The sequence below is a fragment of the Oryctolagus cuniculus genome, chromosome 4 (genome assembly GCF_051225735.1).
Source record: "Oryctolagus cuniculus isolate XC-2025 breed Fujian yellow rabbit chromosome 4, ASM5122573v1, whole genome shotgun sequence".
NCBI lineage: Eukaryota > Metazoa > Chordata > Mammalia > Lagomorpha > Leporidae > Oryctolagus > Oryctolagus cuniculus.
In genome coordinates, this window is record NC_142870.1 from 138,874,052 (window position 1) to 138,901,810 (window position 27,759).

The following is a 27,759-nucleotide window of genomic DNA, read 5'->3' on the forward strand; positions in this document are numbered from 1 at the left end:
TTTTAGCCACTCCATTTCCTCCATATTATGGCTTTTATAAATACTTCTCCAAACCAAAGATATGTCTGATTTTTATAAATGCTAACTTACTTACCATTTAAATTTTTTAAAGCTCTTTCAGCATCTCTTCTATTCATAAAAGCCACGAAGCCACAATTTCTCTCTCTTGCTCTCTCTTCATCAGTTCTAGGCCACATAATTTTCACACTGGCTAATGGTCCAAACCTCCCAAATTCTTGGCACAGCATTTCTTCATTCATCTATTAAAAGGCAGAAGAGTTTTGGTATGAAAAGGAAGGAAGCAAGCAAGTAGGCAGGAGGGAGAGAGGGAAGAAATGGATTCTATGTAACAGAATGCAAAGCAGCTTTCATAAAATGAAAGGCAACATATTAATTCTATAATTTTCTACTCAAGTACTAGGAACTCTACATAGGTAAAATTTTGCCCTCATGGGGAATTCACAAATCTTTTCAGACCCGAAGCACTCTGTTTGACCTATACAGGATGCCAAGGTGGGGAGGCTGGATGGCTGCAAAAGTCAAAAGCACTACACTTCTTCTGTTTCAGGATCCTAGACTCTAAATAAACTGTTCTGCAAGTGGTGGTTTGTTTAGGCTTATAGCAGCATTTTCCAAGCAGTTGTGATCAGCACATTTAAGTTAAGCAGGAAGTTATTTATTAATAATGACAAAAAAAATCTAATCATCTCTTCTCTTTTTCAGCACCCCACTACAAGAGGGCAAATATATATAATTTTTTTAAAGACCATATTGTGCATGAACTACTACACCCCCAGTAATAGAACTGATCATATAGAATACGGAAAGAATTAAAATATATAGTTTGTTACATGAAGAGTAAAAATGGGGATTCCATAATGAAGAAAGCTATGCATCAGCATGATTTAATCTCAAAACATCACCACCCTCTATTGGTCATCAGCAGCACCTAAGTAAAACATTCCTAATTTAAAGTTCATTCCAATTACTGAAAGAGGAAAGTCTTTAAGAATCGGTGGGAAGACAATCTGGGCCACACCAGTATCAGTCTCAAGCTTACAAGATAATTTTAGAGACTACCTAGCACTCCATTAGATTTGCATACTTTGAATCCTGAGTTTATTACTGACTGACAAAGCAGCTTGCTTTCAAAAGCAGAAAGCAAATGACCTAATATTCTTCTTACTTTACTAAACATTACCTGTGGATTAATGTTTCCAAGGTATAAATTAGTAGTGCTTGGATCTCCAACATCATGTGAGCCGGGTGCATAATCATCAAGAACTAGAGCAAAGAAAAAAAGAATTATAACCTGTAAAATATAAAGTTTGGACAATTTCTTAGGAATTAAAAAAAAAGCAAAAAACTGTATTACCACCAGATGATCTATTTCTTCTTGAAGGTGCATCCACTTAAAAGGAGGGAAAAGAAAACAAGTCTTAGTTTTTAGAATAATCAATCACAAATATACATAATAAAATCATGTCACTTACTAGAACGACGCTGACCATCAGAATCTGATTGAGGAGGCTCAAATCGACTTAACCTGCCTTTTGTTTTATGTCTCTCATCACGTTCTTCCTGAATTCTGTTGAAAATATTCACAATCACTAAAAATAAGCTACAATTTGATCACATTTCTAACAGAGCTTATCAAGGTACCATCTTCACATTACTGGAAATATTTGCAAGTAATTAGTTACCACTACTGACAACCAAGATTAGAAAGCCCTTCCCTCAGCTGTAACACAGCCACTAGCAAATTTCTGACTTATCATACTAGCAATGGAAAACAAAGGCTACTTTTAAGATGAGGAGGAAATCAACATTACAACTACTGATTTTCTTGTTTATTGCTAAGTTTAGCCACTCCTCACCCCTCCACGACAGTGAATATACTGATACCACTGGAAACAGACATTAACCAATTGAATCAAATTCATACAGAATTCATACAATAAAAGCATCCTAGATGCCGGATTAAATGCTAATTCATTTCTAACATACTCCACAAAAATATTTTATCTAAAACAACTTCTGCAGCAAGCTGGTTAACACTAATCTGGGTCATAGACCCATGATAGTTATTCTCCATAAAATGAAACTTACTGTTTTAACTCTTCTTTGAAGAGTTCCAAATTGCTTTTTTTCTTTTCTTTCTCTCCTTTCTTCAGTGGCTATGAAAAATACAAGTTATACTTTAAACAAAGGAAAGTTAAACAAAACTAATGGCTCAAATATAAGAGTATTTAAAAATTTTTGTTAATCCCCATATTTAAATTAAAAAAGACACTTCTATTGTCATTGAACTTTTCTTCCTGGTCCCTCCAAATAAAAAACAAATCATTAAACTACGCCATTAAGTGACAGTCAGTAGTCTTAAAGGAGCCACTAACTTTATCTCCCTAAAGGTTCTAATAGTCAGGCTTTAATACTGGGGAGATTGGGAGAGAGGAAGCAAAAGATCAATGAACACATGTTACTGAACCTTGCAAAATAACATTACTATTATGAACACCTAACAAAAATGTGTGCTCTCGGGGCTGGTGCCGTGGCATAGTAGGCTAAGCATCCCATATAGGTGCTGGCTATTCCTGGCTGCTGCTCTTCCAATTCAGCTTTCTGCTATGACCTGGGAAACAGCCACGTCCTCTCCTGCATTCTCTTGATTGCAGTACAGAAGAATTCTATTTTTATGAGGTCCAGTTCATAAAGTTTTTCTCTAAGCATTTATAATATCAGCTCTTATTATAGAGTCTGTGAACCATTTTGTGTTAATTTTTGTGTATGATGTGAAGTAGGGGGTCCCCTTTTAGTCTGTTATGTCTGAATATTCAGTTGTCCCAGCACCATTTGTTGAAAAGATATTTTTATATAGACAGAAAATGGCCCAAGTGCTTGGGTCCCTGCACCCATGTGGGAGACCTGGAAGAAGCTCCTAGCTTCAGATCAGTCCACCTCTGGCCATTGCGGGAGCAAACCAGAGGATGGAAGACCTTTCTCTGTGTCTCCTCCTCTCTGTCTGCAACTCTACCTCTCAAGTAAATAAATAAAATCCTTAAAAAAAAAAAAAAAGTATGCTTTTCAAAGCAATCAACTTTGGAAGACAGAAATTACTGAACCAGTAACATCTCTGGAATCACTCCTTTAAAACTGCCTCTAGGGACTGGCACTGTGGTGCAGTGAGTTAAAGCCCCAGCCTGTAGGCACCATATGGGTGCCTGTTCTAGTCCTGGCAGCTCCTCTTCCAATCCAGCTCTCTGCTAATGGCCTGGGAAAGCAGTAGAAGCTGGCCCAAGTCCTTGGGCCCCTGCACCCGCATGGGAGACCTGGAGTTAAGTCCTGGCTCCTGGCTTCAGATCGGATCAGCTCTGGCCGTTGCGGTCATTGGGGGAGTAAACCAGCAGAATGGACGACCTCTCTCTCTGTCTCTACCTCTCTCTGTAACTCTTTCAAATAAATAAAATAATTCTTTAAAAAGAAAAACTGCCTCTAACCCTGAGAATCTAATGTATTAATAAATTCCTTTAAAAAGAACAAATTGCTGGCCAGCGCCGCGGCTCAACAGGCTAATCCTCTGCCTTGCAGCGCCGACACACCGGGTTCTAGTCCCGGTCGGGGCGCCGGATTCTGTCCCGGTTGCCCCTCTTCCAGGCCAGCTCTCTGCTGTGGCCAGGGAGTGCAGTGGAGGATGGCCCAAGTACTTGGGCCCTGCACCCCATGGGAAACCAGGAGAAGCACCTGGCTCCTTCCTTCGGATCAGCGCGATGCGCCGGCCGCGGCAGCCATTGGAGGGTGAACCAATGGCAAAGGAAGACCTTTCTCTCTTTCTCTCTCTCTCACTGTCCACTCTGCCTGTCAAAAAAAAAAAAAAAAAAAAAAAAAAAATTGCTGCTAAATCTGCTTTTGGAATCTTATAAATATCAAAGTAATTCAAAGAAAAATAATTTTTCAACAAATGGTGCTGGGACAACTGAATATTCAGACATAACAGGCTAAAAGGGGACCCCCTACTTCACACCATACACAAGAATTAACTCAAAATGGTTCACAGACTCTATAATAAGAGCTAACAATATAAATGCTTAGAGAAAAACAATAACGAATCTTCATGACCTCTCCCTGGCAATGATTTCTTAGATATTACACCAAAAGCACACATTTCACAAGAAAAACTTTATGAACTGGACCTTATAAAAATTGAATACTTCTGTACTTCAATCAAGAGAATGCAGGAGAGGACATTCAGCCCCACAGTTAAGACATCCACATCCCACATCGGAATGCCTGGGTTCTCCAGCTGCTGACTCCAGCCTCCCTCCAATGCAGACTCCAGAAAGCAGCAGTGATGATTCAAGTAACTGGGTTCCTGCCACTCAAACTAGGGCTCCCATATGGGATGCCAGTGTCACAGGCAGCAGTTTAACCTTCTGTGCCACATCACTGGCATCCCACAAACTTTTGTTAAGTAGCCAAGAGAAATGAAAACATTTGTGCACACAAGAGCTCGCTCATACACCAATGTTTATAGCTGTATTAGTTATAATAGTTGAAAAGTGGAAACAACTCAAATCCCATCAGATAATGAAGAAATAACGAGGTACCATCCTTAAAATATAGTACTGTTTAACCACAAGAAGGAATGATGCCACAACAAAGGTGAACCTTGAAGTATTATGCTGGTAAAGAAGCCACAAGCGAAAAAAAAAAAAAAATTAACATTTTGCATGATTCCATCTGTACAGAATGTCCAGAACAGGTACATCAAAAGAGATCAGTGGTTGTGAAGATGATTAATCACAAGTATAGGGTTTCTTTTGAGGATGTGTGTGTTTGTTTTTACAGGCAGAGTGGACAGTGAGAAAGGTCTTCCTTTTGCCATTGGTTCACCCTCCAATGGCTGCTGCGGCTGGCGCACCGCGCTGCTCTGATGGCAGGAGCCAGGTGTTTCTCCTGGTCTCCCATGCGGGTGCAGGGCCCAAGCACTTGGGCCATCCTCCACTGCACTCCCGGGCCATAGCAGAGAGCTGGCCTGGAAGAGGGGCAACCGGGACAGAATCTGGCGCCCCGAATGGAACTAGAACCCAGTGTGCAGGCGCCGCTGGGTGGAGGATTAGCTTATTGAGCCGCGGCGCCAGCCAAGGAGGTGTTTGAAAGCAGTAATTGCTGGAAAACTCTGAGTATACTTTAAAAAAAAAAAAAAAAAATCACCCAATTGTACTAAAGTGTAAAAAGGTGAATTTCATGGCTTGTGAGCCATTTCTCTATACAGCTGTTATTTTTAAGAAATTCTAGGGCCAGCGCTGTGGTTGCAGCAGGTTAACACCCTGGCTGAAGCACCGGCATCCCATATGGGCGCCGGTTCTAGTCCTGGCAGCTCCTCCTCCAGTCCAGTTCGCTGCTATGGCCTGGGAAAGCAGTAGAAGTTGGCCCAAGTCCTTGGGCCCCTGCACTCGCTTGGGAGACCCAGAAGTAGCTCCTGGCTCCTGGCTTCGGATCGGCGCAGCTCCGGCCGTGCAGCCAACTGGGGAGTGAACCAGCGGATGGAAGTCCTTTCTCTCTCTCTCTCTGCCTCTCTCTGTGTAACGCTTTCAAATAAATAAATAAATCTTTAAAAAAAAAAAAAAGTTGCTTCCAGAGCAATTTTAAAAATCACAAGAAAAAAATCAGTGTCGTCATTAAATACAATCATATTTCTGACCCACATCTATCCACCATCTCTTATAAAACTCCCAAGAATAAAATATTTTTTCACAACTCTGTATATTTAAAAGATAGTGTAGGGGTAGGCATTCGGTATTGCTATTAAGACACCACTTAGAGGGGCCAAAGCTGTGGCGTAGCAGGTAAAGATGCCGTCTGCAGCGCTAACATCCCATATGGGCACCAGTTTGGGTTCTGGCTGCTCTACTTCCATTCTAGCTCCCTGCTAATGTGCCTGGGAAAGCAGTAGAAGATAGCCCAAGTCTTTGGGCCCCTGCACCCACAAGGGAGACCTGGAAGAAACTCCTGGCTCCAGCTGTGGTGGCCATTTGGGGAGTGAACCAGCGGATGGAAGACTTCTGTCTCTCTCTGCCTCTCTGTAATTCTTTCAAATAAATAAATAAAAAAATCTTAAAAAAAAAAATGACCACTTGGGAAATCAGAATCCCATATCAAAGTTCCTGGGTTCAAGTCCCAGATCTGCTCTTGATTTCACACTTCTGTTACTATGCATCCTGAGAAGCAACTGACACCCACATGGGAGACCAGGATTGAATTCCTAGTTCCCAGCTCCAGTCTTGCTCAGCCTCAACTGCTGCAGGCATCTGGGGAGTGAACCAGCTGCCTGATAGGAGGTCTGTTTGTCTGTTTCTGTTTCTTTCTCTACCTTTCAAATAAATGTCACTATTTCTGGCAATGACTTTCAAAGAATTCCAAAAATGTCTTGAGAAATAAATACCACAAATGCTATTAATTTAAACGGCCTTAAAAAGATAATCCTATTATTTTATATTTATACTCAAAACAGTTTACAGGTATACCTAAAACAGTCTATTTTTGACTTATAACATATGTACCACAGCAATGAACACCACTAAAAAAATATCATCTCTTTGTCATACTTTATTAATTCTCATCTAAGTACTTACTGGGATAGAAAGCATCAAAACTAAATATATATCCCCCATAAAACTGAGAGAGGAAAAAAAAACAAAGTCTTACTTATAGTGAAAGTACCCTAAATATAAATGGTCATTGGTAGTGTCATCTCTGAAAATAAATGGCCAATTAATAAGTATGACTTACAGGTTTTTTGGTTTCTATCACAAGAAGTGATGGTGGTCTTTCATTGGATGACTGATTTGGAGGATTCTTCTGATCTGCAAATCTTGAAGATGGCTTATAGATTTTACCTCTTTTTTCATCCGTTTCATGTTCTTCTGAAATTTAAAATACTAATTTTCAAAACTAATTTTACATTATTGGATTTTCTTCAAATGAAATAATGTTTTTATTTAAAAATATGCAAAAATTAGTTGAATGCTTTTTAGTATTATGACTTATAAATAACTGACAAATATAAAATTGACCTAAATACTACTACCTTACCTTCAAGAATCCAAACTTAGTTATTTTATAGTAAAACTATAAAACATATCAAAGCTATTGCAAAGTGTTCTGCCATCTTAAAACCTGAAAGGTACTAAATTATTTTTAAGTTATCTGACTATAATATCTAATTACCCCACATCTGGTCATTTACTTTGCTAATTAATGTAACCACTAGAGGGTGGTGATACAAAGAAAACACAAAATTCAAAAGCACAAACTTCGTTCCATTTTTATCTATCCAGTCATTGAACCAGTACTTTGGATTTGCTCAAGGACTGTAATATTTACACCTACCTTTAGCTGCATTAACAACACCCCCTCGCACAAACGTCTTCACTTTATTACCATCACTTCCTTCAAAAGCAGCAAGGAATTCCTCATAAATCTCAGCAGCTGCCTTTTCATCCTCCTAAATACACATGAAAATATCAATGTAAAAATCATTATTGTATATAAGGTTAAATTCATCAAAAAATAATGTAAAGGAAATGCTTCCCTTTCCAAGTTAAGCAGGGCCAAAAAGTAGTAACACTTAATCCTATGTAGATATTAGATACTAACACTGAAACTAAGAAAAGCTATCTGCTTCTGCTGATAATTTGTAGAACCAAGAAAGACCCACTTTGTATAGGTTAACAAGTAAATTTGTTTAGTGACAATTCAAGGGCCAACATGTATGACAATTGATTATATACAAGCCTTTTTATGCTTCTAATTTTTACCAATTCTGACGAATTAATTCAATGAATATAAAATTTCCTTTTCAAACCACCAAAGACATGAGCATTAGAAACATCAGCAGGGGCCGCCTACAGTGCCAGCATCTCATATGGGTACCCGTTTGAGTTCTGGGGGCTCTACTTCCAATCCAGCTCTCTTCTATGGCCTGGGAAAGCAGAAGATGGCCCAAGTCCTTGGGCCCCTTCCCCTGTGTGGGAGACCCAGAAGAAGCTCCTGGCACAGCTCCAGCACAGCTCCGGCCATTGCAGCCATCTGGGGAGTGAACCGGTGGATGGAAGACCTCTTTCTCTGCCTCTGCCTCTGCCTCTCAAATAAATAAATAAATCTTTAAAAAAAAAAAAAAGCAGCAGCAATATCTACTTCTGACAGTGGCATTAAAGAAAAACAGTTCCAGGGGCCAGCACTGTGGCACAGTGCATTAAAGCCCTGGCCTGAAGCACCGGCATCTCATATGGGTGTCTGTTCTAGTCCTGGCTGCTCCTCTTCCAATCCAGCTCTCTGCTCTGGCCTGGGAAAGCAGTATAAGATGGCCCAAGTCCTTGGGCCCCTTCCCCTGTGTGGGAGACCCAGAAGAAGCTCCTGGCATAGCTCCAGCACAGCTCCGGGAGTTGCAGCCATCTGGGGAGTGAACCAGAAGATGGAAGACCTCTCTCTCTGTCTCTACCTCTCTTTATAATTGTCTTTCAAATAAATAAATCTTTAAAAAAGAAAAACAGTTCCAAAGAATCTTGACATTTTCAATTATATTCTAAATGTTCTAAAATATATATGAATTAAAAAATCCAAGGATACAGTAAATAAAGAAATAAACCAAGAGCACATGTAAATTCAGCATTCAAGAAAAATGAATCTTAAAAAAAATCAAATATGTTAATTTTTCTTGAAAATGAAAGCATACGGGGCCGGTGGTGTGGCATAATGGGTAAAGCTGCCGCCTGCAATGCCAGCATCTCATATGGGTGCTGATTCTAGTCCCAGCTGCTGCACTTCCGATCCAGCTCTCTGCTGCAGCCTGGGAAATCAGTACAAGATGACCCAAGTCCTTGGGCCCCTGCACCCACATGGGAGACCTGGAAAAAGCTCCTGGCTCCTGGCTTCAGATTGGCGCAGTTCCAGCCATTGCAGCCATCTGGGGAGTGAACCAGCAGATGGAAGATCGTGCGTGCACTCTCTCTCTGTAATTCTTTCAAGTAAATAAATAGATCTTAAAAAAAAAAAAAAAAAACTATACGAGTACTAGAAGGAAACATGAGGACATTTCTTTATAAGTTGCAATTGGGAAAAACTTGACTGAAAAACCAGAAATCATAGGGAAAGATGGACAAATTTAATTATAAAACAACAGCTTCTACAAGGAATAAAACACCAGAAACCAAATGCCAATTGACAAACTAGAGGAAAAAATACTACATCTTCTATAACAGACAAAGTATTAGTAACTTAAAGATAACATGGTTAAGATATGAGCAGTTTACAGAAAAAAAAAAAAAAAAAACACAAGAAAAACCGATCAACTTTACTCCTTGTAAGTAAGATAAACGGAAACTAAAAGCTATCCTGATACCACTTTTCACCAAGTAGACAAAACTCCTTCAAATATATCTTCTACCAGAAAGGCTCTGAGGAAACAACCATTCACACACTGAGTTGACAGTGATACAAATATCCCTGCCTTTATAGTGAACAATTTGATAGTGACAACAAAGCAGAACTACATTTATGAAACTACCATTCAATTCAGTCATCTCACTTACAAGACTACATCCTGAAGATAAACTAGAAAAACAAAAAAGTAAAAAGCAAAAACAGGCATAACACTATCTACAGCAGCATTATTTATAACAAAAAACCCCACAAATGCCCACAATAGGATTTTAGTGAAATAAACTATTGTACATCTACACAGCTATAGAGAACAATGAATATTTCTATACTATATTTGAAGTCATCTCTGAGATTTAGTATGAAGTTTAAAAAGCAAAGTGGAAAAAAGTATACCACATACAGCATGCTACTATTCATCTTAGAGGAATGAGTGGACTATCTACACACACACACACACACACACACACACTTGCTTATACAAAAATACAAGTCCAAGAATGGGTATTTGGCCAAGCAGTGTTAAGGCACCAGTTGGGATGCCCACATGCCATATAGAGTTCCATCTCTACTCTCAATTCCAGCTTCCTGCTAATGCACACCCCAGGTGGCAGCAGAGAATGGCTCTCTGTCACCTGTGTGGGAGACCAGGATTGAGATTCCAGCTCCTAGCTTAGGACTGATACTGGCCCTGGCACAGTCCTGGACCACAGGCAGGCATTTGGGTAGTGAATCAGCAGATAGAAGATTTCTCTGTGTATGGATTTCTCTCTAATAAACAAACACAATTTATTCTTCAAAAGGGAAGAAATAACCAATATTGTTACCTAAAAGGCAGCAAACGGGTCAGAGACCACAGAGTAGAAGATAGACTCCTCTGAATAACCTTTTGCACATTATTTGGCTTAGGAATGGAACTGAGAACACAGTGGAGGTCAAGAATCTTTTGGAAACATCTCTCTACTACCTATATAGTTACTGCCCCATCACGAACATTCATTTCCAATGATAATTCAAAATGATTTTAAGTATTACCTTTTTCTTTAATTCCTCTTGTTCCTTCTTACTTAAAGTTCGCTTAGCTGTACTCATTTTTCCAATACTGAATGCTTTAAGTTTATTTTCTAGAAGAGGCTGTAAAAAATAAAAAACATAGCCTTTACATACACATTCTAAACCAAACTGCAATTTTAACACACCTCAGTTAATAACCATTCTTCAGAACTGATTACTCTTAAAAATCAAATCTACTCTAAGCATCAGATGCCTGTTGTGGGCTTGACTGACATAAGCATTCATTAAAGAAGGTCTTTATGTGTAAGCTCAAGGTTAATAAGATGCAAAAGTCATTTTTAAAAATGGTAAAAATAGAAGAGAAAGACAGGCATCAAGTTTAGAACAAGAATCAAAGTATCCAAAGAGGGAAAATAAGAAGTTATAGGGCAAAAGTAGCATAAAAGGGAACCTCTTCAAACACAGAGAGGGATGCATACATTTCCACAGTCCAGTAGCAGGAATCCACCATCTAAAACTCCAGTTCCAATAATTTACTAGGTGGTTTCATTGCTCATCAACAATGTTGATATTTATAAACATCGTAATTTTCATTTTCTATGCTTAGCATATATTACCTTCAGTATCATACATCTCAGCTCAAGTAAAACTAAATCAATTAATTTCCAAAACAGATGGGGCATCCCTAAACAAAAATTCAAGACAAAACCTTTGAATGACAATGTGACACAATGGAAAATTCTACACTGGATCTCATGTGGCAGGTCATTCAAAATGCAAGAATACTAAAATACTGCACAAAATTATCTGCAGACATTTGAATAGTATATTATAAAACAAATGAATTCTCAGGTCTCACCCCCAAGATATCTCATTGTATACATGCAAATATTCTAAAATTAAAACAAAACAAATCTGAAACACTTCTGATTCCAGGTATTTGAGTTAAAGGGTACTCAACATGCAAAAGAAAATAGTATTTTAATGAAATCTTCATTAAAATTTTTAACAAAGTCCTCATTTATGTAACTCAGAAACAATGTCTTTCTTAAATAAGACCTAAATAAATTGACTACAGGCTTTTAGCAGTTTGATAAACTATTTGATTCATAAACTTAAAAGATAGAAATGTTTATTAAATACAACCTAAAAATACTGCAATCTACTAAAATGAAAGGATAATCAATCACAAAACTAGACTATCAGTTCCCTGGTTATGAAATAAGCTTCCCCTTGGGAGATGCAGAACAGAAGAGTAACACTGCTACAAGCTATTTCAAAGTTGCATTAAAAAAAAAAAAAAAAAAAAACTTTTGAGGAAAATAAAGCAGTTTATGGGCCGGCGCCGCGGCTCACTAGGCTAATCCTCCGCCTTGCGGCGCCGGCACACCGGGTTCTAGCCCCAGTCGGGGCGCCAGATTCTGTCCCGGTTGCCCCTCTTCCAGGCCAGCTCTCTGCTGTGGCCCGGGAGTGCGGTGGAGGACGGCCCAAGTCCTTGGGCCCTACACCCCCATGGGAGACCAGGATAAGCACCTGGCTCCTGCCTTCAGATCAGCGTGGCGTGCCGGCCGCGGTGGCCATTGGAGGGTGAACCAACGGCAAAGGAAGACCTTTCTCTCTGTCTCTCTCACTGTCCACTCTGCCTGTCCAAAAAAAAAAAAAAGGCAGTTTATGGTGCAGTGGGTTAACGCCCTGGCCTGAAGCGCCGGCATTCCATATGGGCGCCAGTTCAAGACCTGGCTGCTCCACTTCTGATCCAGCTCTCTGCTATGGCCTGGGAAAGCAGTAGAAAATACCCCAAGTTCTTGGGCCCCTGCACTTGCGTGGGAGGCCTGGAGGAAGCTCCCAGCTCCTGGCTTCAGATTGGCACAGCTCCAGCTGTTGTGGCCAATTTGGGAGTGAACCATCAGATGAAGATTCTCTCTCTCTCTCTCTCTGTAACTCTGACTTTCAAATAAATAAATCTTTAAAAACAAATAAATAAATAAAAATAAAGCAGTTCATAACCCAAAAGTTAATACTAACTTGCAGGAACAGATTCAAAATTAATTTCTGTCCTCAAAATAAGAAAAAAGCTTTGTCATCATTCAGCATCTTTGATTTCAACTCAAAAGTTTAAATAGTGAAATTAGATAATGAAAAACATTTTACAAAATTTCCATGTTGAAATTTTTATATTCCTAAAACCAAATTTAGATACCCAAAAGCAAAGTGGTTAAGTAAGTTGTGGAGTGTTTACTCAAAGGATTAATACAATCATCCATTAAAAAGTTAAAAGAATCTTTGCTAAAATAAAAAATATTAGATGTGAACATATTTTTTTTCTTTTTTTTTTTGACAGGCAGAGTTAGACAGTGAGAGAGAGACAGAAAGAAAGGTCTTCCTTTTTCCGTTGGTCCACCCCACAAGTGGCTGCCGAAGCCAGGAGCCAGGTGCTTCCTCCTGGTCTCCCTATGCTGGTGCAGGGACCAAGGACCTGGGCCATCCTCCACTGCATTCCTGTGCCACAGCGGAGAGCTGGACTTGAAGAGGAGGAACCAGGACAGAATCTGGCACCCCGACCAGGACTAGAACCCGGGGTGCCAGTGCTGCAGGCGGAGGATTAGCCTAGTGAGCCGTGGCACTGGCCAGATCTGAACATATTCTAAAACATGTTCCCATAAAATGGATCTCAGCAAACTAAAAATAAATTCATGTTTAGAAATATTAAACAAGGGAGCCAGCACTGTTGGCGTAGTAGGTAAAACCGGCATCCCATATGGGCACCGGTTCGAGTCCCGGCTGCTCTACTTCCGATCCAGCTCTCTGCTAGGGCCTGGGAAAGCAGTAGAAGATGGCCCAAGTCCTTGGGCCCCTGTGCCTATGTGGGAGACCTGGAAGAAGCTCCTGGCTTCTGGCTTTGGATCAGTGCAGCTCCAGACGTTGAGGCCGATTGGGGAGTGAACCAGCGGATGGAAGACCTCTCTCTCTCTCTCTCTGCCTCTCCTTCTCTGTGTAACTCTAAATAAATCTTTAAAAAATATATATTAAACAAGAAAAATTAAGCAGGTAATACTGGCTATTGATGACTATGCCGTTTATTCTACTTCATAAACTTAATCACAAGGAAAAAAAACTATTTAAAATAGAAAAAACACTAAAAGAACCAAGATTCTGGAGCAAAGAAACTCCTTTCCTCTGTTCCTCTATTGTCCAGGTAATTGTACCTACAGGATGAATAGTACTCTCTCACTCTTTGCTTCTCAGAGAAAGACAATAAGCGCTCAGAGAGCAAAGGACTGTGGCACAGCAGCTTAAGTGGCCACCTGAGATGCCATCTTCCCATGTGAGTGCTGGTTGGAGTCCGGCTGCTCCAATTCCGATCTAGCGCCCTAACATATCTGGGAAAGCAGCAGAAGCTGCCCCAAGTGGTTAGGCCTCTGCCACCGACATGAAAGACTCAGATGGAATTCCAGGCTCCTGGCTTCAGTCCGGCCCAGCTCCAGCCATTGCAGCCACTTGGAGAGTGAACCAGTGGATGCTAGACCTTTCTCTGCCTTTCAAAAAAAAACTGTGTTTAGACATCTGTGACTGGTAATTATTTACTTGGTTCATTAAAGTCCAAAGGGGGGGGGGGGGGCAGGCAGAGATAAATCCAGTGAACTCATTTTACATCCAAAATGCTCCTATTTTTAAAATAAATTTAGACTTCAAGGACAAATTAAAATCATTAATTTTATCTTTACCAATACTCACTCTGGAGACATTCTGATGAGGAGAATCACAAAGGTTCTCACGAGTACTTTCATTCCTATAATTATGTTTTCTTGGGCTCTTAGGCCGTGTCCGACTTGGCATATCACTATCTGAGGGTCCAGATGCATCCATCTTCAAGAAATGTAAAAAAAAATTTTAAAGTCACATATATAATACTGAAAACTAGAAATAATCCAAGTGTCCAAACACTGACAAAAATCTCATCATTCACCATCAAAAAACAACATCCTTTAATGCAACCGTTGACTTCATCAGAAAAGTCCTTAAGGACACAGAAAGGTTTCAACAATTCTAACTTATACTTGAAAGCTCGCATTTATATTGGAAACAGTTCTTGGAGTAACATGTCCACATTCTTCATTTTCAATAAAATGCCTGCCACATTCTCAAGCCTGAATAAAATTTGTCAGATGTTCCTTCAAGCAAAAAAAGTATTTCATGAAAAAAGCAACTAGTTTCATTCTCAACTCAACAACTATACAAGTACTTTTCTTCAAGAAAAAAGCGCACATTAGTAAAAGTTATCTTGAAGGCCGGCACCGCGGCTCACTAGGCTAATCCTCCGCCTGCGGCGCCGGCACACCAGGTTCTAGTCCTGGTCGGGGTGCCGGATTCTGTCCCGGTTGTCCCTCTTCCAGGCCAGCTCTCTGCTGTGGCCCGGGAGTGCGGTGGAGGATGGCCCAAGTGCTTGGGCCCTGCACCCCATAGGAGACCAAGAGAAGCACCTGGCTACTGGCTTCGGTCAGTGCGGTGCGCCGACCGCTGCGGCCATTGGAGGGTGCACCAACAGAAAAGGAAGACCTTTCTCTCTGTCTCTCTCTCTCACTATCCACTCTGCCTGTCAAAAAAAAAGTACTACTTGTTTCATCACAAAATATAAAAAGACCTGTCTGTACTCAAGTCAAGATTTCTTAATACTTTACTGCTTCACTAGGAACTTGCTAAGTGTAACTAGCATATTTTTACTATTCCTAGTATAGAAGATTATAATGACTACTAGTACTTTTTGGCATCACTGCCTTGATTCATACTGAAGTGTCAAAAGTTTACCCACCAACTGCTTTTGTACCATAGTATGACTGTCAACACAGTGAAAAAGGTAAATAATGCCTTAGTATTACCACAAAATAGTTTTGAACTCAAGACTCCCTGAAAGATTCTCAGTGATCTCCTGGAGGTCCACAGACCACACTCCAAATGTTGTTATAATATTGCAGTATTACTCAAGAGTCAAAAAGCTTTCAATAAAGTTATGCCCATTAACAGAAAAATAGCTTAATAAGTAAGTTTATGTTCCCACAGTGGAATAGTATGATGCCATTAGAAAGAACAGATTAGAGCTATGCCAGCTGACTTGTCAGGACATGTAACAGGTATATCGTGCAGTGAAAAAGGGTCTATACTACACTTACACAGCGAATGTGTAAGTATATACATCTATGTGCATACAGAATTTTAAAACATAATTTATAAAAGGGAATATACATCGGCCAGCACCGCAGCTCAATAGGCTAATCCTCCGCCTTGCGGCGCCAGTACACCAGATTCTAGTCCTGGTCGGGGCGCCGGATTCTGTCCTGGTTGCCCCTCTTCCAGGCCAGCTCTCTGCTGTGGCCCAGGAGTACAGTGGAGGATGGCCCAAGTCCTTGGGCCCTGCACCCCATGGGAGACCAGGATAAGTACCTGGCTCCTGCCATCGGATCAGCGCGGTGCGCTGGCCGCAGCGGCCACTGGAGGGTGAATCAATGGCAAAGGAAGACCTTTCTCTCTGTCTCTCTCTCTCTCACTGTCCACTCTGCCTGTGAAGAAAAAAAAAAAAGGAATATACATACTAAATGTCTAACTTTGAGAGGGCTGATTCACAAGTAGAAGGGTTCATAGCAAAAAAGATAAAAGAAAAAGATAAAACATAAAAGATTAAAATCATAGGCATGGGGTTAGAATTTGCTCTAACAGTTAAGATGCTACTTGGGACACGGACATTCATATTGGTTGGATTACCTGAGTTCAAGTTCCAGCTATGCTCCCAAGCAGCTGGGTCCCTGTTGCTCACGTGGGAAACCTGGACTGAGTTCCCAGTTTCAGCCCCCTACAGCGGCCAGTTACAGGCACAAGGCGAGTGAACCAGAGGATCGCTGTCTTTTTCCATTTCTCCTCTGTGTGTCTCTAATCTCTCAAATAAATAAGTCATTTTTTTAACTACAAGGATAATATATACCAATAAAAATCAAATTTTTAAAGAAAAAAAGTCAAAGGCTGCCTTTTATACTCACATGTGCATCTGAAGATCCAGATGAGTGAACATCTGATGATCTGGTCTGAAAGTATTAAAGTAATATTAATGTTAGCGGGGTATATCTAAGGCATAATTACCTTTTTACGGTATAGAATGGAAATTCCGTATTTTTATAAATTTTTGTGCAAAAGCTTTTCCCAAGTCATGAAACACAGTTTACTGTCAGGACACTGCTGGAGGAGAAATTTCTTGGGAGACAACAAGAACAAAAAAATGCCCTCCCTTTTTCCAACCATCCAAAGCCACAATTAAGAAGCAGACTCTAGGGGCCAGTATTGTGCACAGTGGGTTTAGCCACCGACTGCAGGGCCAGCATCCAATAGGCAATTTTATTGCCTAACATTTAAGCACTCCACAATGTAGCCTGAATGTACAATTCTCCACTTCTGATTCAGCTGTTAATGCAGCTGGGAAAGTAGTGGAAGTTGGTTCAAGTGCTTGGGTTCCCTGCCACCCATATGGGAGTACAGGAAGAGAAGCTCCTGGCTCCTAGCTTTGGCCTGGCCTAGCCTCAGCAGTTGTGGCCAACTGGAGAGTGAACCAGCAGATGGAAGATTTCACTGTCTCTCTCTGCAACTATTTCAAATATATAAATGAATCTTCAGAAATAAAATAAAAATCAAAGCAGTCAGTTCAAAGCTAGCACTTTTGTTAGCTTTGCAAATAACATGATTTGATGAATTTACAAATAGGGCAATAACGTCATAGCTTGGAATCAGCTGATTTCAATCAACCTAAGATGTCATTAGTCACAGTCATCACAAACCATTTTCCATTGATAGGTGGCTACAACTACACAGCATTCAGAAAGGAACTCTGTTAGGTTTAAGAACAATTAAAGAGATGCAAATAGCAGGTATTAAGACCTACAAGTAACAACCAACTTCTACAGCTAGTTGTCACGTAAACAGCAAATGTCCACACTATAGAAGCTGGGCCTCTCTTTTAAAGGTTTATTTATTTATTTATTTGAAAGGCAGAGTTACAGAAAGAGAAATCTTCCTCCCACTTGTTCGTTCCCCAAATGGCTTCAACAGCCATGCTGGGTCTTCCACATCAGTGCAGGGCCCAAGGACTTGGGCCATCTTTCACAGCTTTCCCAGGCACATTAGCAGGGAGCTGCATCAGAAGTGGAGCAGCTGGGACTCAAGCTGGCACCCATATGGGATGCTACCACTGTAGGCAATGTCTTTACCCACTATGCCACAGTGCCAGCCCCACCACTGCCATTTAGATCTTCCCTTTCTTTAACCATTTACTGTCACTTTTTTTTTTTTTTTTTTTTTTTTGACAGGCAGAGTGGACAGTGAGAGAGAGAGAGAGACAGAGAGAAAGGTCTTCCTTTGCCGTTGGTTCACCCTCCAATGGCCGCAGCGGCCGGCGCACCGCGCTGATCCGATGGCAGGAGCCAGGTGCTTCTCCTGGTCTCCCATGAGGTGCAGGGCCCAAGCACTTGGGCCATCCTCCACTGCCTTTCCGGGCCACAGCAGAGAGCTGGCCTGGAAGAGGGGCAACCGGGACAGAATCTGGCGCCCCGACCAGGACTAGAACCGGGTGTGCCGGCACCGCCGGCCTTACTGTCACTTCTTATTCAGGATACTGTGCCTTGCATTACAGACAGAAAGTAAAATAACACATAGCTCCTGCTCTTTGATTGCTAATAAATAAAAGAAATAAGTAAAACAAAGTGGATATGCCATAATAATGTATATAAGGCAGGCAAATGTTACTGGTGATGGGGCAGTCTGTGTTGGGGAAAGCTTTCCAGGACAGGAAGACAAATTTGTTAAGTAGTCCTCAATAATTACCAGTACCACAGCAATAGCTTCCAAACTGGTCCTCCACACCCTCAAATACTTCCTTAACCATGCCCTCAGAATAACCCTTCTTTTTCCCTTTTTATAAAGATTTATTTATTTGAAAGTCAAAAGAGTTACAGAGAGAGGGGGAGACAGAGAGAGAGAGACCTTCCATCCACTGGCTTACTCCCCAAATGGCCACAATGACTAGGGCTGAGCCAGGCCAAAGCTAGGCTCTTCATCGGGATCTCCCCATGGGTGTAGAGGCCCAAGCACTCAAGCTATCTTCCACTGCTTTCTCAGGCACATTAGCAGAGAACTGAATTGGAAATGAAGCACCCACATGGGATGCTGGCGCCACAGGCAGCCACTTTACCCACCACGCAACACCAGGCCCAGAACAGGCCTTCTAAAGGTCTTTCTTGACTCAAATTTCCCATGACTCTCTAATTTTATTGCCTAACATTTGAAGCACTCCACAATGTAGCCTGAATGTACAATTCTAGTCTTAGCTCATTTTATTTTCCATACAAGTATCCTATACACCAGCTAACCCAATTTAATTCATTCTCAAGCAATTTACTTTATTTGCCTCACTCATTTCTTTTCTATTCCCTATTCCTTCACTTCAAAAGTCTACTCATTGCTCAGAGGACCCAGTAAACAAATTTCATTATGTTCTTGAAGTCTCCCCCTCACCACTGTCCATCTGAACACTTGTCACTTCTTTCAGATACTTGCAATGGCTCTGCCTTATGCTATTACGGCTGTTGACCCTCCTCTACCAGAGAGCATGCTCCCCCAAATTGGGCTTCAGTCTTAATGTTTTCTCTCTCAACATCAAGCACAAATTCTGGCAAGTGACAGAGCTACAATATACGCACACTTGTTGACTAAACCTTTTAAGAACAAGTACCCACCAACAAAATTACATTCTATTCACTAATAAGGAGCAGTTACTTAGCTTAATACCACTATCCAAGTCAAACCACAGTCTTCACTTCTCAAAAATAAACTATAAAATCACTGGGACGTGCACTACATTAACAGTTAACTAACAAACTTAAATCAACTTTTTAATTATTTCTAAAACACTACCAATACATGAAAAGGTCTAAGTATACTCAATGTCCTACAGTTTATCAAAAGTGAAGAAGAATCTTGTGAAAAACTTTACTCAAGGAATAGACATCTAACATACTAACAGCTTCAAAGGCTACTGACAAACTTATCTTGCTTTCAAGAAAGTTATTTCAGGGGCCAGCGTTGTGACATAGCAGGTAAAGCTGCCACCTGTGATACTGCCATCCCATATGGGTATCAGTTCATGTTCTGGCTGTTCCACTTCAAATCCAGCTCCCTGTCAATGTGCCTGGGAAAGCAACGGAAGATGGCCCAAGTGCTTGGGCCCCCGCACCCACGTGGGAGACCTGGAAGAAGAACCTGGGTTCGGCCTGGTCCAGCACCTGCCCTTGCAGCCATCTGAGGAGTAAACCAGTGGATGGATGACTTTTCTTTCTTTTTTGGTTTGTTTCTCTCTACAACTCAGACTTTCAAATAAATTTAAAAATCTTAAAAAAAAAAAAAAAAAGATAAAAAGTTACTTCAGCAAAACATCCAGTACATGGCTGGTGTGCAATAAAATGTTAAAACTACTTATAAGAGTATGAGCAAAATAATGTACAATATTAGGTTTTTTTCAATATCCTATACCAAGTAATCATTTTTAAAATGATGATCTTTATACAAAGGGATAAAGAGGTAGGAGTCTTCAGCTTACACATGAAATGACTTTCTCTCACATGCCACTGAGGCAAATAGGTTTAGTTTCCAGAGAAAACACAGTTTTACAAGTAAAAACCAAAAGAAAATAAAAACTGGGCTTTCAGAAAACAATTAAGATCAAGTCATATTCATGCAGCAGTGCTGAAGACTCAAGTTTCTAAAAAGTGCTCAAGAAAACAGAAGTTCCACTCTCTACCCGAAACACAACCTTCCATCAAAAAACTAATCACCTTACACTTTAAAGAGAAAATTACTACCGAATCATAGTAAAGATTTAATTTAACCTAAAATCAGAAAAATTACTAAGAGTCTACTTTTCAAGGTCTGGTTTTGTTGGAATTTTTTCACCACATTTAAATCTTCATGTATCACCAAGAAAACATATACATTAGCGATAATAAATACCAAAGGACAACAGGCCTTCAACAGATCTTCATTTTATTTATTTCTTATAAGTGATACTTTTTGTTAACCAACAAAGGCAGTCAATCAAAATAGTGCCTAAAGTAATAACGAAGCCAGTAGTACTTCCTATTTTATCCATTCAACTACCTTACCCAATTTTTGATTAAATAGACACTATTAACAGAGCAAAAACAACACGGCACACAAACCTGTTATACCAGCAATATTAGTATAGGAAAGAAGAAAAATACCACCTCTTCTTTTATACTTATTTTGCTGTACAACCAAACAAAATGGTTTACAGTCAAATTAATTTTTATAAATTAAATCCTAGGGAAATACATTTAACACTTTTATAAGTGAACAATTATAGGAAGTCTGTCTCTTCTCCAAAAATTAAAGCTACTACATATCACAAATATCCCTTCCCAACTAAGCAACATTTTAATCTAATGATAAACACACCTAAGTTCATAGGAAAACTTTAGCTCATTTCTAAACATTTACAGAATGTCTATCGCCGTGCTTTAAATGAAAAGTACAACAAAATTACAGAAAATAGGGGCTGGCACTATGGTGCAGTGGGTTAAGCCACCACCTGCGATGCCAACATCCCATATAGACACCAGTTCAAGTCCTGGCTGCTCCACTTCCAATCCAGCTCACTGCTAATGGGAAAAGCAGCAGAGGATGGCCCAAGTTTATGGGCCCGTGCACCATATAGGAGACCGGGAAGAAGCTCCAGGCTCCTGGCTTCTTCTTGGCCCAACCCTGGCTATTGTGGCCATTTTGAGAGTGAACCAACTGATAAAAAGATTTATCTCTTCTCTCCATAACTCTGCCTTTCAAATAAAAATAAAATCTTAAAAAAAAATTACACAGAAAATAAAAGGGTATCGGTGGGTCTCTTCATTAGGGACAACATGACGAAAGTCATTCAACTACACATACATGTCATCTTAAAAGGAAATGTGGTTGTTATCTAATTTCATCTCCTTATAGTTTAAGAGCCATGAATGACTTTGCCATGATAAATGGCAAAAACCCTGTATGATGTACATTTTAAAATTAAAATTTCCCAAAAATATGATTGATAAACATTTCTATCCATATCAATGGGATTTCAACTACCAAAGAATTAACACAAAACAGAAGTCCCTGTTCATTTCATCTGTGTTACAGAATATAAGCCCCTTATCTGCTCTCTCCAAAGAACACAAATCAAACCATAGAAATAAAGGTTGGAAATTCCAAATACTACAGTTCTAGCCAAAATAAGTTTATATTCTAATAAATTCCAGCATTGTGTTGGAAATAAGTAAAAGCAACCTGGGTGGTCATTACAATGGCTGAAGACTAAGGATTAAAATATATCCTAACATTTTGAAAAGTAAGTACTTTTTAATTTCCTCCTTTAATCCTTATAATAGTCAGTTAAAAAAAAAAGTGGGAGGGACTACGTCCACACTACAAATGAGGAAAGTGAGGTTCAAGAGTTTAAGCAATATATGCTTTAAGATTATTGCAAACATTAATTACCAAGTCAGGATTTGAATCCAAATCTCTTGGTGGTTATCAAAATCCATCATCTTTCCACTACACTGTGTGGTTTCTATATGAACAGAGAAATCAGAAATCACAGTAACATTATTTGAGTCAAGATTCCTCTTACAGACATGAGTAAGGAATCTGTGAATAGTATCAACAGATGATAACCTAAAGCAGTATAAACTAAAAAGATTAATGGAAGAGCCAATAATTACATGAAGCAGCCACACATTTACAACCATGAAAAGCACTGAAATATTCTCATTGTATCCAAGGCCTCAAATACGGACTATTGCAAATACTTTGAGAGGAAGCACGAATTATTACCAGCATAGCTTTACTAACACTCCCTATGAGTGAGGCTGCTTTTGTTTTGAGTTTCTCCAAGGACAGAGTGTGTAAGATGAGTTTTCCACCTATTCATCTACACCCCTCCCCCAAAAGGAAGGAAAGAAAAACTGATAGGGAATAAAGATGTAAAGCAGCTAAAAGTGGTTTAATTTCTAAGTAACTAAAGGATGTTTGGTAACTGCAAAGTACTTAGTGAATTCACCAAACGGCATACAGATTGCTATTTAACAGAAAATGTTTCTCATTACAAACTGTAAGCCTAAGGCTCTCCCCTTAAACCGTCAACATAAGTTTTTAACAGAGGACTTGAGGTCATATACGCTTTTAACATCTCAGACAAAATTTCTTCTACCAGCATCTGAAAGATTAACAACTACTTCACGGAAGTACCTCTTACTTTTAAGATAAGAAGCCCAAAGCAAAAACAAAACAAAACCTATTAAGTGGCCCGCCCCAGATGGCCCACGTAAGACCTGATGCTAACCAGAACCTAAACTATTCAACACTCGGCCGGTTTCACAATCCGTGCACTCGGCTCCCCCTGTAAACTCCAGTGTAATTTACTGGTCTCAGCTTCCAAGTCAACGCAAATTCTTTCGCTGGAGCAACACACAACATGGAGGTGAAGGAGACCCCAGTCTTCGACGCCCGAAAGAAGGGCTTGTTTCTACTTCCCCTAAAGTGAGGGAGTGACCACGTGTAGAGTGTGGCACTAACCTTGGGAGGCAGCTCCGCACAGCAGAGCCGCTCCCGCCTCTGCACTTCCCACCCCGTGCCCTTCCTCTACTGGTCCCTCCTCTCTTAAGCTGCGACCCTAGAAATGATTTATGCCCCGGCAGGCGTGAAATTCAGGAAGGCCGGAAGCGAGTGAAATCTAAAACCGAAGAACCGAGGAAAAAAGAAACAGTTAAGCCACGGGAAGCGATTCCCGCCTCTCCTAGGCGCTGTGCGGCGGCCTCCGAGCCCAGCGAGCGGGGATCCGGGGACGCGTTTACAGGGCTTCAGACCTCAATCTGAATTCCTGACTTCACTCCAATGCCAAGCGCGGGCCGAACTACCCACGCCAGCACCTCCTGGACACGCCAGTCTCGAGCCGAATGCAGCCTGGGACTAAGGGGCGATACCAGGCCTCTCAACCTGCGCACCACGGGTGCGGCGAGGCCGGGCCTACTGACGCAACCAGAACTCGGACCCCAACCCCAGTGACCGCCCGTGGGCCAGAAGCCCCTGCAGGCCCCAGAACGCAGCGACAGACCCACTGACTTGCGAAGTCCTCTAAGAAATTACCTTTGAACTGGCCTTCTGAGATCCGCCTGGCGTTTTGTCCGCCATCTTGAGCTTTGCCCCTCCTTCGGCGGCGGCAGCAGCACGAACAAGTCGAGCGCCGAAAAAGCCGATTTCAGCGAAGCCCGCCGGAGGCGCTTGCAAGGCTGAATAGCCGACTGCCGAGATAGTGAACTCAGGCCGAGTCGTGCCACGTGACTTCCGGTGTCAGTTAACATTCCTCCGCTACCCCGCGTACTCACTCGGCTGGTGTTTTGGGGAGTCTGGTTTCTTGGTGGCGTTTTGGGGTCCGGGAATTTGGAGACTCTTGTTGCCCTCACTTTGAGGGCAGGCTGATACTTCACAGTCTTTTCCGTGCCCCAAGGCTTGAAGGATGGGAGCCAGTTGTATTTCCTGGGCGGGAAGAGGACCGCGCTTAAACAGCGCGCTGGCCATCTGAGGGAGGAGCCTTTGCTTCCATTCGGAAAATAGGTCGGAGCCGAGTAGGGGTCAGGCGCGGGGTCGGCAGAGACGCAGTTGGCGCGCACGGTGATGGGAAAGGCCGAGCCTTGGTCTGCCGGCGTTGAGGTGGTGAATACCGAGATAAGGGTTGTGCCTGGGGGGCCGGGAGGAACGTTACCTCCGATCCCAGGGAGATCCGCTAGAAACTGGGGCGTCTGCAGAATGAGCCCGTTGCAGACAGGAGGGAATGCGGGAAAGTCGTGAACACTCCGCGGCTGGCCTCCGTGTAAGTGTGTCGTTTTTTAAAACGGCGCTTTAAGCGTTAGCATCCTGTTTTCACTTTCAGTCACACAGCGGAGGGGTTGCCATAAGCCATTCTTGTACTTAATACTTTTTTACGAAGTTCTTAGATCGGGAAAGCTTGCTTGCCGAGGCCGCGCGGGACACGAGCCAGGCGAAGCAAGCGGGAAAAGGCACTACAGGCGGCGCGGATGGCTGAAGTGACAGCTCTGTGGCGTGAGTGTGAGTCCCGACAGCCCGCGGTGCAGGTCCCCGCAGGCGTGGAGGGGAGAAAGTTCACATGGGGCCTTGAGGTAGCCGGTGTACTGAGAATGTGGCCGTCAGCAGGGCAGGTAGGGCCGCTTGGTGTTTAGGATTATAGGGTTCAAAGAAGCAAGGAGGCGCCTGGTTAAAGCAGGAAAGGCTTCCATTAAGGATAGGGCAGCATGCCGGGGAAAGTAGGATTCGCACTGGACAGCAAGCCGGGGTCTGAGACTGCCCACCACGCAGAGGGCAACAGTCTGTTTATATTGCTGGTTCTTGGCAGGGGGACATTCCCCCACAAGGAGGGTCGGAACAGGGAGAAGACCCCCTTGACAGGTGTTTAATGAAGTCAACAGTTTATGTTCTTATCAGCTTGGGATGTCCCAGCCAGCAGAATCTTAGGCCATATAAAATTCCATCTTGGCGTCTCAAGGATCATGCTTATTTGGGGCTCACTTTACCAGGTGTTAACTGTTTGTATCCCAACAGCCGAGCAAGCCCTAACAGGGCTTTGGTCATAATTTATTTTACAAGATTGCCCTGGCCGGCACTCTGTGGCACAGCAGGTTAAGATCCCAGCCTGCAGAGACTGTATCCCATATGGGTGCCAGTTCCTCTACTTCTGATCCAGCATCCTGCTAGTGCGCCTGGAAAAGCAGCAGAGGATGGCCCAAGTCCTTGGGTCCCTGCACCCATGTGGTAGATCCAGGGGAGGCTCCTGGCACCTGGTCTCAGATCAGCTCAGCTTTGGCTGTTGTGGTCATTTCCAGCCGATGGAAGATCTCTCTCTCTCTCCCTCCCCCCCCCCCCTTTCTACTTCTGTAACTCTGTCTTTCAAATAAATAATCTAAAAAAAATTGCCCTGGGGGTTGGAAGTGGAATCAGACAAGATCCCCTAAATATTACACTGAAATGTGGCCCTTTAAAATTCCATAGAATTGCTATCTGGGATGCCACATGTACTACCAGAATTTGGGGTGCCATACAATTTCACCACGGGCTTATAACTAAATCCCCAATATTAATAAGCCCAAGAGGGTTCTTGCCTAATATTTAGAGAAGAATTCTAAATACCGGCACAGATAAACGAGGCAGCATGGTATGTTTTAAGCTTTTATTTAGTGCAAGAGGCATCTAGGAAAGTGAAGGCTTTAGTTCAGGTAGGAGAGAGGGGAAAGTCTGGAAACTAGGGTAGCGTCCATACCACTCAGAGAGCAGGCCAAAGCCACGTGCAGCAAGCACCTTGAGCTGCTATCCACCGCTTATCACCGGCAGCACCGCAGAGGCAGAGAGCCTTTTGCAACACTCCCTGTCTATATATATTTTCCACAGGGGCGTGGCTTGTGGCCAGGTGGGCGCTCAGGTATGGTCAGGTAGAGCCTGATGTCACATGGGGGCGTGGTGGGGGTATCTGGTAGAGTGTTAGGTCACACAGAGGGAAGGCGAAGGTATCAGGTTGGGCGTGAAGTCACACAGGGGCGTGGCGAAGGCGTGGTCTTCCAGCTCACAAATCTAACCAATTTTAGCCTGTATGCCTGCCTGCTTCATTCCCCCCTCAGAGACTCCAGACCTTAATCTTAAGGGGATGTTGATGCGCATCGAGTCACCATCTTCTGTAGCTACTTCCTGCTTATTAGGGGCGTAGACCCTGCCTGTTTTCGGTCCGGAAGTCTCTGCCTATCTCATCTAATGAGTTCGCTTCATGAGCTGGGGCTCTTTCAGTCACCGCCATCCTGCATGTCCTTATTCTCAGAAGCTGTTGGGTTCTGAAACATACAAGTTTGTCATTCACCATGAGCAAGATTGGAATAGCCCCAAGTGCTACTGGTGTGCCCCTTAAGATAGAAAAAACATGTCTAGCCATCTCCCAGACAGTAGGTGGTGGGAGATTTCCGCTATGCAAACTATAAAACCATTTAGCTTGAGCATAGAGGGCTTTGATGTCCTTTTCTGAGAACATACTATTATTTGAGTAAAGGCGGCAGATCCCGGTGAGCACTGCACACATGCCCCCTTGTTCTATTAACATGAACTCTAAGACCTGTCTATCGTCCATAACTGCCCTGGACAGGGAGTGTACCGAAATCAGAGCCTGCTGCAGAAGCCGTCCTGAAGTGTAGGCCAGATTACCCATAGCTAAGGTCAGGTTCTTAAAGTCCGTTCTGAAAAACTCTTCTGGGCTGTCGTTCTTTGTCGCTGAGGAACCCACCAAGGAGTCCTTCTGCCAATAATATCACCCAGAAAGGACCAAGAGAGATATGTACATCAGGTGGGCACTGAATCGTAGCATTTTGTTGTGGCTAGAACAAGAGTTCTACTTATTTTTCTGCCTTTTGCAGAGGTATTTTAGATCTTCAGTTGGCCCACAGGAATAAGCTGATGTATCTGTTGGATCCACCTGTGGAAACTCAAGAGGTAGAGGTTTAATCCTTGACAAATGTACCCAGCTTGGGACTCCCTGTAATTTTACTGACGTAGGAGTGCTCAATAGTACTCGGCAGGGCCCCTTCCACTGGGGCTGTAACTGGTCTGAGGGAGACCCTTCCTTCCAGGTCTTTAATAAGGCCAAGTCCCCTGGGGAGACAGGCTGCTCATGAGCCTCAGGGTCTGGTGCCAGAAGGACCTTGTTGCCATACTGTACTAGAGCCTTCTGTATCTGGCCTAAGTTGATAATGTACTTTATTTGACCTTGCCCAAGAGCAGAAGGTGAGGGGTTGTAGACCCTCTCTTCCTAATTCATTTGTGCAAAATATTTTTGAGGTTTGTTTTGTGTGTTTCTGGGAGTTTGTGGCCCTTCCTCCATTTATGTAGTTGAAAGTGAAAACAGTGCTAACGTATAAAATATAATTTTTAAATGGCATATCATTTATGTGTGTGCTATATTTAGAAAGCCATCTATATGAGTATTTATGATTTTTTTCTCATTCCCTCTGGTCTCTACAAAAGTATGTCCCAAGTGTTGCGTGAGACTTATAGAGGCAGAGAAAAATACACCGTGTTCGCATGGTTTAAAACTTAATGAGGACTGGGGGAGACAAGCAAGGAAGCAGTGAACTAACACTATGCATAATTAAACTGATGCTGTAAGGATCGATAGCA

The 27,759-nt window shown here is 42.0% G+C and overlaps 1 protein-coding gene across 15 annotated transcripts in view; it reads right to left on the bottom strand.

Moving 5' to 3' along the window:
- Nucleotides 1-23,751, bottom strand: part of U2SURP (U2 snRNP associated SURP domain containing) — a 61,808-nt gene extending 38,057 nt beyond the window's left edge. For 4 of the 15 annotated variants that reach the window (XM_070072687.2, XM_089331093.1, XM_070072683.2 and 1 more), the window contains exons 1-11: nt 23,680-23,751; nt 16,482-16,526; nt 14,188-14,319; nt 10,474-10,572; nt 7,390-7,504; nt 6,790-6,923; nt 2,110-2,177; nt 1,494-1,588; nt 1,379-1,411; nt 1,202-1,284; nt 95-260 (exon numbers count right to left, since the gene is read on the bottom strand). Coding sequence is in view for 8 of the 15 variants with exons in the window: in XM_070072683.2 (XP_069928784.1) it covers nt 95-260; nt 1,202-1,284; nt 1,379-1,411; nt 1,494-1,588; nt 2,110-2,177; nt 6,790-6,923; nt 7,390-7,504; nt 10,474-10,572; nt 14,188-14,319; nt 16,482-16,526; nt 23,680-23,724 (1,015 nt within the window). In the remaining 7 variants the exon portion in view is untranslated. Of the gene's footprint in view, nt 1-94; nt 261-1,201; nt 1,285-1,375; nt 1,412-1,493; nt 1,589-2,109; nt 2,178-6,789; nt 6,924-7,389; nt 7,505-10,473; nt 10,573-14,187; nt 14,320-16,481; nt 16,527-22,032; nt 22,106-23,647 lie in introns of all 15 variants that reach the window. The other 11 variants (XM_070072686.2, XM_089331090.1, XM_070072682.2 and 8 more) reach the window with 4 other exon arrangements.
- Between the last annotated feature and the right edge of the window lie 4,008 nt (nt 23,752-27,759).